General features: G+C 37.4%; 1 protein-coding gene across 1 annotated transcript in view; it reads left to right on the top strand.

Annotated features, from left to right (window-relative positions):
* SCIN (scinderin) overlaps positions 1-10,404 on the top strand; it is a 51,208-nt gene extending 40,804 nt beyond the window's left edge. Inside the window, exons 11-16 of the mRNA XM_014058543.2 lie at positions 249-419; positions 1,332-1,509; positions 1,613-1,734; positions 4,317-4,394; positions 6,558-6,618; positions 8,863-10,404. Coding sequence (XP_013914018.2) covers positions 249-419; positions 1,332-1,509; positions 1,613-1,734; positions 4,317-4,394; positions 6,558-6,618; positions 8,863-8,996 — 744 coding nt within the window. The 3' untranslated portion in view covers positions 8,997-10,404. The remainder of the gene's footprint in view (positions 1-248; positions 420-1,331; positions 1,510-1,612; positions 1,735-4,316; positions 4,395-6,557; positions 6,619-8,862) is intronic.
* The last annotated feature ends 5,230 nt before the right edge of the window (positions 10,405-15,634 follow it).

Raw genomic sequence — 15,634 nt, forward strand, 5'->3', positions numbered from 1 at the left:
TACTGTTGCTATGGTGTGAGAGAGAACAGACTTAAAGTTATATGCTTTAAAGTTATAGTACTGCATGCTTGTTATAATCTTATTATAAAGCTTACATTTTTATATCTTGTTTTAAAGCTTACATTATTCAATAAACGATTCCTGCCAAGATACAATGGAGTTCTATTGTTGAGGCTAGAACTGGGCAGTAGACTTTCTCATATAAGACTTGTAAAATATCCTGTATTTTATATTAAAATACTTTGCAGATTAGAGTGAGCCAAGGCAAGGAACCTCCACACTTGTTGAGTTTGTTCAAAGATAAGCCACTCATTATTTATAAGGATGGGACCTCCAAGGCTACAGGCCAAATGCCCCCTGCTGCAACACGCTTGTTCCAAATTCGCAGAAACTTTGGATCCATCACCCGGATTGTAGAGGTAACAAAGTCCCATTCAGAATTTTGTTCTCGTTATAACTAAATATAATTAGTTATAAAAGCTAGTTAGTCCAATAATTTTCTTACAGATCTATCTCAGACTTGAACATTATGCTTTTTGTATTTATGCTTCTCCTGTTATAAATTATTCTAATGAAATCTAGCCAGTTTGCAGCTTAAGCTAATTTGCATTCAATGAGCAAATTTCCATATATATTTTGGGATATTTCAGCCAATAGAAATAATGCATAAAATTGTATTAGAAAAGATAATTCTGCAAAAGAAATAAAATTTCTTTTTTGGGGAAAAAGGTTTTTAAAAATCCATAGACTAATCCATCCATTAAAAATTGCAAATGGGTACAAAACTGGAGCAAAATAAACCTCAGATAATCAAAATAAGAAACTGAATAAAACAATTGAGGTAAATGTATAACTGAGAAAATATAATTCTTTGCTTAAGAGCTACAATACCATAAACCAACTTGTCTCCAAATTGCAATCCAATAAACTAAGAACAAGTCTGATTAAGTACAAATTAAATCCCATCTTCTCTCCCACACGCCAAAAAAGATTCCTTCACTAGAATATTGATATATTTAAAGTATATGAAATACTGGCTGCACTTCTGATTTGCTTGTTATTATATATTTTCTGTTCCTATTTTTATGATTATTTTGAGTGCCTGTGTACTGAATATGCGCATGTGTGTTTATGTGTTTGTAATGGAAACTTCTAGTTATTCTTAAGATTATAAATTACAATTTGTGTCTCAATTACATAATATTTGATTTCAATGACTTACTTCCTTAGCTCAAGCATATGATGCTTAAAAAATAAATTTTGCTTACAATATAAAGTTCAGAAATGGGGGCAAACAGAAAAAAAATGAATCTGTCTTTTCTTTATCTCAGGTTGATGTTGATGCAATTTCATTAAATTCCAATGATGTTTTTGTTTTGAAACTGCCAACTAAGTCTGGGTATATCTGGATTGGTAAAGGAGCAAGCAAAGAAGAAGAAAAAGGTGCTAAGTATATAGCTGGTATCCTAAAATGTCAAACTTCAAGAATTGAAGAAGGTCATGAACCCCGTGAGTGTGCAAAAATAAAATAAAATAAATCTCGGCATGACATGGTAATCAGGAAGTGAGTCTTTAATGTTTGCATGGTAATTTTTGTGTGGTTACTTTTTAGAGGAATTTTGGACTGCGCTTGGTGGAAAAAAACAATACCAATCATCACCCCATTTGCAATCTGAATCAGAAGACCATCCGCCTCGTCTATATGGTTGTTCTAATAAAACTGGCAGGTTTATAGTAAGTTTAAGACAGGTTTTTTTTTTTCAATTTAGTATGATTGTTTATTTCTTGGGCATAATACTATTATTTGAATATGTTTTAAGTAAATATTTTTTTTTTGCAGGAGCATAAAATATAAAGGAATATTTTATAAAGATTCAGATATTAGGTCTTGTCATAACTAAGGTGACCAGACATCCCGCTTTTGGCAGGACAGTCATAATTTTTCACAATTTGTCCTGCATCCCGCGACGTTTTAAAAAAGTCACAATTTTCATGGGTGAGTGGATGAAAGGGCATCGGCAGTGCTGCCAGGACCCGCTGTGCGAGGATGAGGGAAGAGCAGGGCGGGGCCTGAGGGAAGCTGGAGGGAGGGGGCTCGGAGGGAGGGGGAGCCAAGATGGCAGTGGCTGAGGAGGAGGAGGTCTCGCAGCTGCCGCTGCCACTGCCACAGCCAAGGAATTGCAGGATGATAGTGGCTGTGCGCTGGGAGGGTGGCCTATGGGGCTGGAGGCTGCACAGCGGGAGTGCTGCCAAGCACTAACAGGAGTCGCGAGGTGGGCTGGCCGAGCAGCCTCGTGTATGCAGCTTGCCTCTCTGCCCAATGGAGGCTGCCCTGCTGTTGGTGCTGCTGCGCCTCTGCTCTGCCACGAAGATGCCATTGCCACCCCCGCATCGCAGCCAACTCGCCCCGGGCGGGCTGGAAGGCTTTGGGCAGTGGGCGTCCGGGCGGGAAGAGCCGGCGAGGGGATGGCAGTGGCATTGCCACCCAGGATCTGCCCGAAGCCTTTCTGCCCACCACTGGCTGCACTGCGGCGATGGCATCTTCAGCGGTGGAGCAGAGGCGCAGCAGCACCAGCAGCAGGGCAGCCTCCATCAGGCGGCGAGGCTAGTGCTCAGGCTGGAAGGCTTTGGGCGGCCAGAGGGTGATGAGGCCAGGCAAGAATAAGAACCTGGGCATGCTGGGTACGTGTTGGGCAGCCCTTCAATTTCTCTACCCCCCCCATCAATGGTGTCCCGCTTTACCAATTTTCAAATCTGGTCACTTTAGTCATAACAGCATCAGGCACTTGAGGAAGGGAGGAGGGTACCTCAGACAGAATGATGGTGGAAACAACCTTGTTCCTTTTCTATGTACATCAGTGTTGCATACATGTTCAAAAAACCAGGATTTCATTCGCAATGCTGTATTGTCATTTTGCCTATTTTGATCCCTTTCCCACCGATGTTGCCGCTTTGAGATTGATGGAGTAATATTGGGACACTATACATTAATTTTCAATTGTTTTCTTCTTGTTGACGTTTAAACTTCATTCACTATGCTACTATATGGTTCATTGATTTAAATGTGGTCAAAGTAATACGGCTTCAAAACTTTCAGAATTTAGTATGCAACATGCTAAATATGAGTTATATAAAACTGAACTTTAGAAATATAGTAAAACAATTGCATTCTTTAAGAATTCTGTCATCTGATCTAGAAAAATAAAAATAAAGAAAAGTAATTTAACGAGCTAAGTGCAGATGATTTTAAAGTGTAGAATACTTTCCTTTGGCCAGGATGATCAGAACAAAATTTTAAACAAGTAAAAACATGTTTACCCTTTACATAGCATTACTGTACATACACAATTTATCAAAATAAAGGGTTAATATTTCTGATTTTCTAATGAAATTTCAAGCCTACATTTCAGTTCTACACTCTTGAAATCACTAATTTTGAACTTTGTTTAAAGTAGGATGATAAGATTTGAAACATTTAGTGAGCATATTCTCTTAATGATATAAATGGGGCAAGAGGACATCTTAGCAGTTTCTGCATTTGGTAGGTTTATATTGCAGCTAATCAAATGAGAATACTATAATCATGAGTCAAGTAACAGGTACAACACAAATTCCCACACACATCTGCTCTCATTTACAAAAACATACTGTTCTGTATTAAAAGTTTTTGTCATGAACATTTGCTAATTAATCTTTTTTAAAGTATGGTAAACTGGTGCCCAATTAATGTTTTAGATTTATTGCTATTTATTCTGTATTAAGATCTTTTATGAAGGTAGTTCTGCAGTAAACATGTTCATTGTAGCCTGTAATTATAATACCAGTGGAATATTTTTGTTCAATGTATTGTCCTCTGTTTAGACTGCCCAAGAAAAGGTGTGCCATATTGTTGGGTTTCTTCACATATGCATCTGAAATTATATATGCTGGTGTATTGGCTAAGATTTCTATGGAAATCTTGTTGTCTAAGCCATTTTGGTGTACTGCTTTTAACTCACTATAAGCTCCTATCTTCATGCAGGGTAAATGAACTATTGTTTGTTTAGTATTATACTTAGCTTTTGACAACTTTCTTCCCTTACTTGACCTGAATTGCTAATGTCATTTGGTTACGACCGCCTTCTTATAGTTGCTATTTTTTTCAGCTTTTGCAGTCTTATCTACTTTTCCCTTTTTTCTCCTGGTTATAAATCTGCCAATCTTAAAATATATGATTGTGATGTTAACTTATCTAATTAATAAGGAGATCTTTTAGTTTATCATGGGTGTTTTTAATAAGAGAAATGTATGATTCAGTAAAATATTATTTCCTAAAGATTGAAGAAGTTCCTGGAGAATTCACTCAGGAAGATTTGGCTGAGGATGATGTCATGTTGTTAGATACTTGGGATCAGGTAAAATAATTTATTTTACTAGAGGATTTCTGTATGACAGAAGCTACAGTATAGAGCTAAGTGTACAATATGTACATGATACAAAGATATGTGTCATTTAAAATAAAGATAGGCAATTAAATTTTGAATTCTGTATCCAGCAAATAGAAAAGGAGGAGAGAAAACGGGTAAGGTTAGAAACAATTTTTACAATGCTTATTTTGTGTACTTAGATGACAGTGTTTTTTTTTTTTAAAAAAGAGTGAAAAGTAATATTCACATGCCTATACCCATTTGAGTCTAAGCTCATTCCTAACCACAACTACTTAAAAGTGAATTATTTAAATAAATGAGATTAAGATATAATCAAGCTATTTAGCTCTCATCAGCTAGCCATACCCTTACTGGGATTCGAACCTGGGCTGTTTTTACATATTAGGCAGATATATTAACCTCTAAGCCACAGGCTCTCTTCCCTTATCAGCTGAGCCAAGGAAATGATTACCATATTTTTCAGAGTATAAAACGCACCTTTCCCCTCAAAAGAGAGGCTGAAAATCTGGGTGCATCTGATACACTGAATACAGCATTTGCAAAATGGCCGTGCAGAGCCTGTAGAAGGCTTTCAGAGAGTTCCTGGAGGCTGGGGAAGGCAGAAATGTGAACAACGTGCTGGTTTTTTCCTCAAATTTGCCCTCCCAGCCCCCAGGAGTACTCTATAAGCCTCCTAAAGGCTGTGCATGCAATTTTCTTTTATGAAAAATGGGCCAGTTTTTGCAAAAAAAAAAAAAATGGCCATTTTGCTCATTTGGGGGGCATCCGCAGGAGCACTCTGCAAGCCCCCTAAAGACTATTCATGTCTTTTTGATGGTGGAAACGGGCCGTTTTTGGGAGGTTTTCTGAATACAAAAACTTTTTTAAAAAAAATTGTCTCTTCAAAATCTTGGTGCATCTTATACTCCCAAAAATATGGTAAGTGTTATGTCAAAGCACCTGGTATGCCCAAATATGGGAGGGAGTATACTGCTTCCCATGTATGTATGTATGTATGTATGTATGTATGTATGTATGTATGTATGTATGTATGTATATATGTATATGTAAATGTCAATGGACAATGAGATTGAGGAAAAAATGCAAGATGGAAGATTTTTAAAAACAAACAAACTTGCATACTAAAATAAAATTGGGGAGAGGGGATTTTTTTTGATATTACAAATTCCATTATGTTTAGTCAATGGCTAATCCTTATTTAAGATGCTGGCTGGCATCTTTAAATGAGTTATGCAAGAATTTAATCTTCAGTGTTTTAATATTAATTTGTTTTAATATTAATTGTTTTATTATGGCTTTATGTATTGTAGGTTTGTATGCTCATGTTTTATTATAATTTTTAACTTTTTGGAAGCTATCCAGTAGAATCCTATTAAATGGTAGGGTATTAATCAAGTAAATTAGGGAACTCTTTTAGAATGGAGGAGTATTGCCTGGAAAGTGAAAGACTTGAATGAATATGTCTATACTATGAGCTATGAAACAATACCTGGTTTTCAAATGTAAGGAGGAAGAATATGTTTGCATAGTAAAATAAACACTCAGACAATGCTTCATGCAAGAAGATACATGTACAATTTGGTACTAAAATAAAACATGGAAATGCATTTGCTGGTATAGTAATCCTTAACTTATAATTACTTATTTAGCGAACATTCAAAATTATGTCATCATTGAAAAAAATGACATAACTGGCTGTCACACTTATAACCATCAGTTTCCCCATGGGCACATGATCAAAAATTGGATGCTTTACAACTGGCAAATATTTATGATGGTTGCCACATCCCAGAGTCACGTGATCGTTTGAAAACTTTATATGGGCTTCTGATGAGCAAAGTAAATGGGAAAATCAAATTTGTTTAATGACTGTGATTTACTTAGCAACTATGATGAGTCACTTAATGATTATGTAAAGTCAGTCATGACTCAGTTGAAGACAGTCTCACTTAGCAATGGCAATTCCAGTCCCAATTGGTAGTAAGTTAAGTGCAACCTGTAGTGTTTTAGTAAATGAGAAAAAATAATGGTTTAAACTGGACACAAATTTCCTAACTTCATCTGTAGAATGATTCCCAAACTAAAGTTCAAAATCTGATATATGGGTTTTCCCTCCCTTATTATTCCAAGGTATTTGTCTGGATTGGCAACGATGCTAACGAAACCGAACGTGCTGAATCAGTTAAATCTGGTAAGAAAAGAAACTAAATAGTTGATTGATTTGCAGTATGCTCATATTTTAATTCAGTGTTTCCCTTCAGATATGCATCTATACTTCTCTATCAACGTAACAATTTAAAGCAAATAATTCAGAAGAGTATTAAATAGGAGAAAAGTTTTCATTAAGACATCATTTTTCAAGTACATCCCTTATTCCTAGAGGACAGTATGTTATGATGAGTAAGATAAACCAATTATTTTTTGTGACAATAGCAGGTGCACATTTGTTTGTACAGCCAGAATCATCCTTTATCACACTTCTTTTATATTTTTTTTCAGTTGTTCATTAGATAAATTTAGACCATTTTGCAAATCCATATTTCTATTTTTTTAAATGCCTATCTAACATGTACTACAAAAATATGGTAGCAAAGCACTATAACTTTTTCTACCTGCTTGCTGCCATCTAAAGGTTGCTCAGGTTTTGCATTCCAAATATGATATCCTGGGTATTTTGCAAATGGTTGCAGTGTTTTAAACACAGTGTTGATATGCATCTGTATACAAGCCTGAAAACCCACAGTTAATCCGGTTTCTTCTGCAAGAGACTGATTCTATACTGAGATGATGATGCCTTCAAAATGTATGGTCGGCACAGGTTTAATAGAAACCGCTTTTCAATAATAAGAAAACAGGTATTGAAAGATAAAGTTTAGGTAAGGATGGGTTGCTTGTGTTTTAAAACCATTGAAGTGTGGTGGCTTTTAACTGCAAGTTCTCTTTATATCATCGGTTAATTGTTTGTACAGCCAGAATCATCCTTTATCACACTTCTTTTACATATTTCTTTCAGTTGTTCATTAGATAAATTTAGACCATTTTGCAAATCCATATTTCTATTTTTTAAAATGCCTATCTAATATGTACTACAAAAATATGGTAGCAAAGCATCTTACATTTTGTAGTTATAATGAATTATTTTAAGTTTTTTCTTTGGCTGTTGCTCTGAGTATCTTGACATTTGTTCGAATCTATTTCTTTTAACTATTGAGACCTTTAAACTATGTTTATAGAACATGCTGGTACACAATAGAGGTAGTTTTCACTTAACCATAGATGTAGTTCTCATTTAACAATTATTCATTCAGTGACTGAAGTTACAGTGGTGTTGAATGAATAATTGTTGCAGCCACTGCAGCACCTTGGTGGTACAGTAACTTATCATCAACCCAGTCATGGACACCCTATTCTTTGTTAAGAGTGGTTAATGCAATATAGGAGAAAGAGTAGATTGTATTGTGCACTTTGCTTAGTTTTGGTTTAATGTATTGTGCAAATAAAATCAAAGTACTGTAATTTTAAATTCATGGTTTGTGCCTCAGTATCATATATGAATCCATCCATCATCATTCAATATGAAGTGTGAACCCAATTTATTTCAGTGAGTCATATATCAATGCGTACGTACGTATGTGCATACATATACGTATACATATACATATACATATATATATATATACACACACACATATACATACATACATATACATACACACACACACATCACTTCTTTAAATTACACATCATTCTATTCAGTATTAAAATACATTACTAAAATTGTGTTATTTGCATAGAAAATATAAAATTAAAGTTAAAATTTAAACTATTGTGTCAGAACTTTCAGTGATTTAACATTCATAAAATTGGATAATTTTTAAATTATAAAAAGGACCAGCTTATCATAGATAATTTTCTTAAAACATAAGATACCTAATAACAGCAGTTTGGTTTAGATATATTAAAAATCATTTCATTTAATACCACCCAGCTTGTGCTCTAAGATCAGCTGGGAGTTGCTCTTTGTGGTTCTTCTGGTATGTTTGTCTCTGTTTGCAGGACCATCTCAATGATGGTATCTAGTTATGGGACTCTCTTTTCAGATGTTTGGCTAATCCTCAGAATGTCCTATTTATTGTAAACAATTCAAGATTTATGTGTAAAGGAAAACAATTACTCCTTCAGCATTCTGTTTTAATGTTGCTGATTATTTATCTAATGAACTTTTTTTAAAAAAAATCTTATTTTTAAACATGAATGATTTTATTAGAATAGCTCTATACCAGATTTCCCATACTCCACTTGGGCTCTAGGATTCTCTTAAGCGGAAGAATCATGTAGAAATTAAATAAAGCGATTTGGAAATTAGCTAAAAATAGAACACTATTTTGCAGTGATATATTGTCATATTATTTCCCATATATTTCATGTATTTCAGCCAAAAACTACATTGAGACTGATCCTTCTGGAAGAGATAAAGGGACTCCAGTTGTTATTGTAAAACAAGGATTTGAACCTCCAACATTCACAGGCTGGTTTTTGGGTTGGGATTACAACAAATGGAAGAACTAATAGCTGCAGAGCACTGAACCATGGAAAACATATCATAGCTGAACATTCTCCAATAGTTTTGATTGCAAAAGAGATTAAAAACAACTATTATTGAGATCCATGCCTTAATTTTTGGTGTATATTTAGGGAATAAAACACATGTCACATTCTATAAGCATAAATATGTGCTCCCAGCATAATTAGAAAATGTCCTTTCATAAATACATTGTTCAGAAAGAAAGAAATCCAAAATCTCTGGGCAACATTTAGGGCTATCATTGTCAATTTCACTGACTGAACACCAGAACTCCACTCTGAAAAGACATTATAGAATTTCCATAGTTTAGCCTTCTTTTCTGCCTTTAGCTTGGCTTATTATGTGCTCGTCTATTATTAACCACAGTGTGATTGATTACTAGCTCAGTAATGTGTAGCTTTCTAATTAAGTATTTAAGAAAGATTGGTCTGGTTGTCCAAACTTTTCTTCTGACTCATTATGTTGGTGCATCATTTTAGTTTTGCTTATACTTCAATCATAAAACCTCTATTTTTCATCTATTTTTATGCTAAGACATGTACAGTAATCACAACTTAACTCTTGAAACCTGACATTTAAAGACCCAGAGAATTGTACAGCCCAAGGAAACTCCCAGTTATTGAAAGAGGCAACTATGCAATACGTGAGCTTGTCTGTCAATGCTTAAGAAAGGAAGTGAAAATAGTTGGTGTTTATATTCCAAGTTATTTAAATATTCCTCTAACTTTTGCATCTTATAAAGCTCTGTAGGAAGAAATCTATATACTGTTGTTCAGAATAAAGAGTTGCCAACAACAATGTTATTTATATTTCATTGACATCTGAACATTTTAGAAAAACTTTTTGATCTATCATGGTTCTGTTATGATCTTTCATACAAAACTACAAAATTACAATGTGATGACCATTAGATGGCAGGAAAGAAATACAGAAAAACTCATTAGTTACTATTGTTTATTGAGATTTTTGCAGCACTGATCTGGTAATCCTGTATTTACTGATTATAAGAATATATCTCAATAATAGTATTAATTTTTTTGTTTCCAGTTTAATATGTTCTGATTTACATTCCAGAACTTATAGTACTTACGAGAAACAAAACTATTATGCATTATTAATTGGATTGGTATGTCTAGATCTATTTACTATATGTTCAGTTTCTGATTAAGAAAACATTATGGAAGCCTGCTTTGACCTATAATTCTCTCTTTCTTGACATGACCAACTATAGTATTACGTTTGATGAGAACACGAAGGATCAAGATGAATAAATGTTATAAAAAGTGAGAATTGTTCAGTTTCTTATTGATGAGAAGCTTATGATAAATTAAACATGAGATTATTTTAAATATGAATTTTATACTTCAAATTAATAAAGCCTCTTAATCAAAACTATTGTTAAACTGTTGTCTTCCTTTTATATAATTATGTTTGATTTACTTACATATTCAAGTTGTTTATTATCTTGATCATCTTTTAAAGAATTTGTGTGTGTGTGTGTGTGTGTGTGTGTGTGTGTGTGTGTGTTTATTTGTGCTGATAAATAAATCTATTTCAAGCTATTTAGCTCTCATCAGCTAGCCATACCCTTACTGGGATTTGAACCTGGGCTATACTACATACTAGGCAGACTTCTTAGCCTTTAGGCCACAGGCTCTTATCCGTTATCAGCGAAGCCAGGGTGACAAAGGCAACAGTAAAAATATTGGGTTTCTGTCGTGATGGATTCTTGTGACGAGCCGATTGACAGATGATGGAAGCAGTTAGCTTCCTCCCATAATTGGGGCTTACCAGGGGTTGTAAAAATCATATATATATGATTTAAGTGACTGTTAAGTGCAATATTTGTTAAATGAATTTTGCCCCGTTTTACAACCATTCTTGCCTCAGTTATTAAGTGAATCACTGCAGTTGATAAGTTAGTAACCCAGTTGTTAAGTGAATCTGGCTTCTCCATTGACTTTACTTTCCAGGAGGTCACAGAAAGGGGTCAGATGACCTTGGGATACAGTAACAGTCATAAATAAGAACCAGTTGCCAAGTGCCTGAAGCTTGATCACATCATCATGGGAGTCTGGAAAAATAATTGTGAAAAAAGGTCATGTCACTTTTTTCAACTGTTGTAAATTTGAACAGTCACTAAACGAACTAAACAAAGACCTTGGAGGTATTCTAGTCCAACCCCTGGCTTAAGCAGGAAACCCTATACCATTTTAGGTATGTGGCTGTCCAGTCTCCACTTAAAAACATCCAGTGATGAAGTACCTACATCTTCTGAAGGCAAGTTGTTCCACTGGTTAATTGTCCGCACTGTTAATTGCTTCTCTCCTTGATTAGTTTCCATCCATAGTTTCTTGTATTGGTCCTTTTGGTGCTTCGGAAAATAAGTTGTTCTCTTCTTTGCGGTAGCTCCTCAAATCATGGAATACTGCTATCATGTCACCCCTAGTCCACCTTTCCTTAGACTGGCCATAACCAATTATTGTAACAGTTCTTCATGTGCTTTTGTCTCCAGGCCCTTAATCATTTTTTATTGCTGCTCTTTGCACTTTTTCCAAAGTCTTGACATTTTTGTAATGTGATGATTAAAACTGGATGCAGTACTCTAGATAAAATCTTATTAAGGATTTATAAAGCAGTACTAATGCTTCATGTGATTTTGATTCTATGCCTCTGTTTGGTCTGTACGACCAAGGATTGTATTAGCTTTTTTAGTTGCTGTCACAAACTCTTGGTTCATGTTTAGGTGGTTCCACCCCAGGCGCCTTATGGACCCTCCGGGCTTTCAGACGGCGCTTGGTGTTATACCTGATACTCTCGTCCACAGTCCGGTGGAGGCCTTGGTCGCGGCTTGGAACTCAGCGGCGGCGGAGGCCCTAAATCGGATTGCGCCTTTACGGCCTCTCCGAGGCAGTGGATCCAGGAGGGCTCCTTGGTTCACTGAGGAACTCCGGGAGATGAAACGCCAAAAGAGACGTCTAGAGTGCCACTGGAGGTCCAGTAAGTCCGAGTCAGACCGAGCACTGTTGAAAGCCTGCATCAGAGCCTATCTCCTGGCAATTTGGACCTCATATTTTGCCGCTCTGATTGCGTCCACTGAGTCCCGCCCAGCCGTCTTGAAAGGGAGGGATGCGGGTAACCCTCTACAAGGTAGAGCTGAGGAATTTGTCCAATTTCTCGCAGATAAAGTTGCTCGGCTTCGGACAGACCTGGACTCAAATTGCTCAGAGCCAGCCGAGGTACCGGGGGAGGGTCTTGAGAGGAATTTATGGATTGATTTTCAATTTGTCACACCTGAGGAAGTGGACAAGGCCATGGGAGCAGTGAGTACCTCCACTTGTGTACTGGACCCGTGTCCCTCCTTGCTGGTCGCGAGCAGCAGGGAGGTGACACGGTGCTGGATCCAGATGATAGTTACCACCTCTCTTTGGAAGGGGTCCTTCCCACCCCTCCTAAAGGTGGCAGTGGTGAGACCCCTCCTGAAGAAGCTGTCTTTGGATCCGGCCATTCTAAGTAACTACCGTCCAGTCTCCAACCTCCCCTTTGTGGAAAAGTTGTTGAGAAAGTGGTGGCCTCTCACCTCCGGTCCTTGGATGAAACCGATTATCTAGACTCCTTTCAGTCGGGATTCAAGCCTGGCTAGAGCATGGAAACTGCTTTGGTCGCACTGATCGATGATCTGTGGAGAGCCAGGAACGGGGGTCATGCCTCCGTCCTAGTGCTCCTTGATCTCTCAGCGGCCTTCGATACCATCAACCATGGTATCCTTCTACGGTGGTGTCCTCTCGGACAAGTTGCAGTCGGTGTTGGTTGGAGGGCAGAGGTCGACCCCTAGGCCCCTCAAGTATGGGGTGCCGCAGGATTCGGTCCTGTCCCCCCTCCTGTTTAACATCTACATGAAGCCGCTGGGTGAGATCATTCGATGGCACGGGATAAAATATCACCAGTATGCGGACGATACACAGCTGTATCTGTCCGCCCCGTGCCAACTCAGTGGAGCGGTTGACGTGATGTGTCAGTGCCTGGAGGCTGTTAGGATCTGGATGGGTGTGAACAAGCTTGCACTCAATCCCGACAAGACCGAGTGGCTTGTGTTTTTCCCTCCCAATAATTGGCCTTGTATTCCATCTCTCAGGCTGGGGGGTGAAATTATACGCCCATCAGACAGGGTTCGCAATTTGGGAGTCCTCCTGGACCCACAGCTGACCTTAGAACACCATTTGTCAGCTGTGACCAGGGGGACATTTGCCCAGGTCCGCCTGGTGCACCAATTGCATCCCTACCTGAACCAGGAGGCACTCAGAACAGTCACTCACGCCCTTGTGACCTCAAGACTGGACTATTGTAATGTGCTCTACATGGGGCAGCCCTTGAAGAGCATTCGGAGACTTCAGCTTGTCCAGAATGCGGCCGCGCGAGCGATTGTGGGTGCACCTCGGTACACCCACGTTACACCTATCCTCTGCGAGCTGCACTGGCTGCCTATTAGACTCCGGATACGTTTCAAAGTGCTAGTTGTTACTTTTAAAGCCCTACATGGTATTGGACCTGGGTACTTGAGAGACCGCGTCCTGCCAATTACCTCCCTGCGACCAATTAGATCCCACAGATTAGGCCTCCTCCGGATTCCATAAGCTAGCCAGTGTTGACTGTCGACCCCCTGGGGGAGGGCCTTCTCTGTGGCTGCTCTGGCCCTCTGGAACAATCTTCCCGTGGAGATTCGGACCCTCACCACCTTCAGGCTTTCCGCAAAGCTTTTAAGACCTGGCTGTTCCAGCAGGCCTGGGGCTGATGAGTTCCCAGCCCCACTCGAATTGTTGTGGCTGTTCAGGAGTTTTAATCTGTTTTTTGTAATTGTTTTGTCTTGTTTGTTTTTTGTATTACCCCCTCCCCTATAAGTTTGTTAGCCGCCCTTAGTCCCCCTGGGGAATAGGGCGGCATACAAGTTTAATAAACCATAAACCATAAATGATTATCCACTAGGACTTCAAGGTCTTTCTCACAGTTACTGTTTTTGTGCCAAGTTTTGCCTAATCTATACTTATTCCCTTGTTTTTTTCTGCCTAGGCGTAAAACCTTGCATTTATCCAAATTAAATTTCATGTTGTTGGATAGGGCATATTGTTCAATATCTTTTTGGATACTGAACTTGTCATCTGCGGTGTTGCCTATTCTTGCCAGCTTAGTGTCATCTGCAAATTTGATGAGTTCCCCTTCTATTCCCTCATCTAAGTCATTTATGAAGATATTGAAGAGCATACTGGGCCTAAGACAGAACCTTGTAGTACTCCACTGCTTACTTCACTCCATGTAAATGTAGTACCATTAAAGTCTACTCGTTGAGTACCATTTGTCAGCCAGTTACAAATCCAACTGGTGGTGATGCTGTCTACCCATTTTTCTAGTTTACCAAGAAGTAGGTTGTTGTCTATTTTGTCAAATGCCTTGCTGAAATCTAAGTATACTGTGTCTACAGCATTTAACTATCTACTAATTTAGTCACTCTGTCAAAGAATGAAATAAGATTGATTTGGTGTAATCTCTTTTTAACAAACCTGCTACTAGTTATAGCTTTATTTGTTTATAGAACTTCACAGATCTGTTTTTTGATTATTTTTTTCCAGTTTATTCTCAAGAATTGATGTTAGGCTCATTGGTCTGTAGTTTCCTGGGTCTGTCCCCCACCCCCACCCCTTTTTTTAAAAGATGGGAACCACATCAGCTCTTTTTCAATCCTCTGGTAATTCTCTGGTGCTCCAGGATTTTTTAAAAGCTATGGTAAAATGATTCTGAGATAACATCTACCAGCTCCTTCAGAACTCTTAGATATAATCCTTCAGGTCCCAGTTATTTCTAATCATATAAATCACTGGAGGATCATACAGTGTTCCAAGTATCGTAAGATTTGGAATTCTATCCATGAGGAAAAATATTCCAGAATGTCTAGATTGCCAGTCCGATTCTTTAAAAAAAATACATACTGCCCTAATTGCTACGTTATATGAAAAAAAGGAAGCATCAGAAATAATATACAAAGGTACTGCAATTGCATGGTCCAAGATTTGAATTTAAGGATGCTTTTTTCCAAATAGAAAAATCATTTAAAAATGGATAAATGATGGGGTTATTTGGTTTAATACTTTTAGAAATTTAGTTTAGCTTGGAGAAATATGTGATTTTATACTACAATCATTTAAACCAAATACAATTTCATGCCAAAAATATTAGTCAAGCCTGGAAAGACTGATTTAATACCACACACAACCTTAGTGTAGCTAATAAGACTATTTTGACTTTATACATGAAAGCTGTGAAAACTTTCAAATGCTTATGATTCTGTTCCACAAAAGCTGATTTATGTCACACAGACATAATAAGTTTCATGACAAATATCGGTTTAAGTTAGAAGCTAATAAATAAAAACTTACTCTTACTCAGAAACATATCTATTTCATAACCTAAATATTTTCATTCCCCAAAAAACTCATATAGCAAAAACCAGTTTAGCAAGCAGAGATTTGTGACTAAAAATGGTTTAATTCTGGTTTAATTCAGGTACAGATTATTTTATATTGTGGGAAGTTATCATCCAGCCCTCTTCCAGAAAAATGAAATGTCTTAG

The sequence above is a fragment of the Thamnophis sirtalis genome, unplaced genomic scaffold (assembly GCF_051295495.1).
Source record: "Thamnophis sirtalis isolate CommonGarterSnake01/CBP01778 unplaced genomic scaffold, rThaSir2_p1.2 scaffold_4, whole genome shotgun sequence".
In the NCBI taxonomy this organism is placed as follows: domain Eukaryota; kingdom Metazoa; phylum Chordata; class Lepidosauria; order Squamata; family Natricidae; genus Thamnophis; species Thamnophis sirtalis.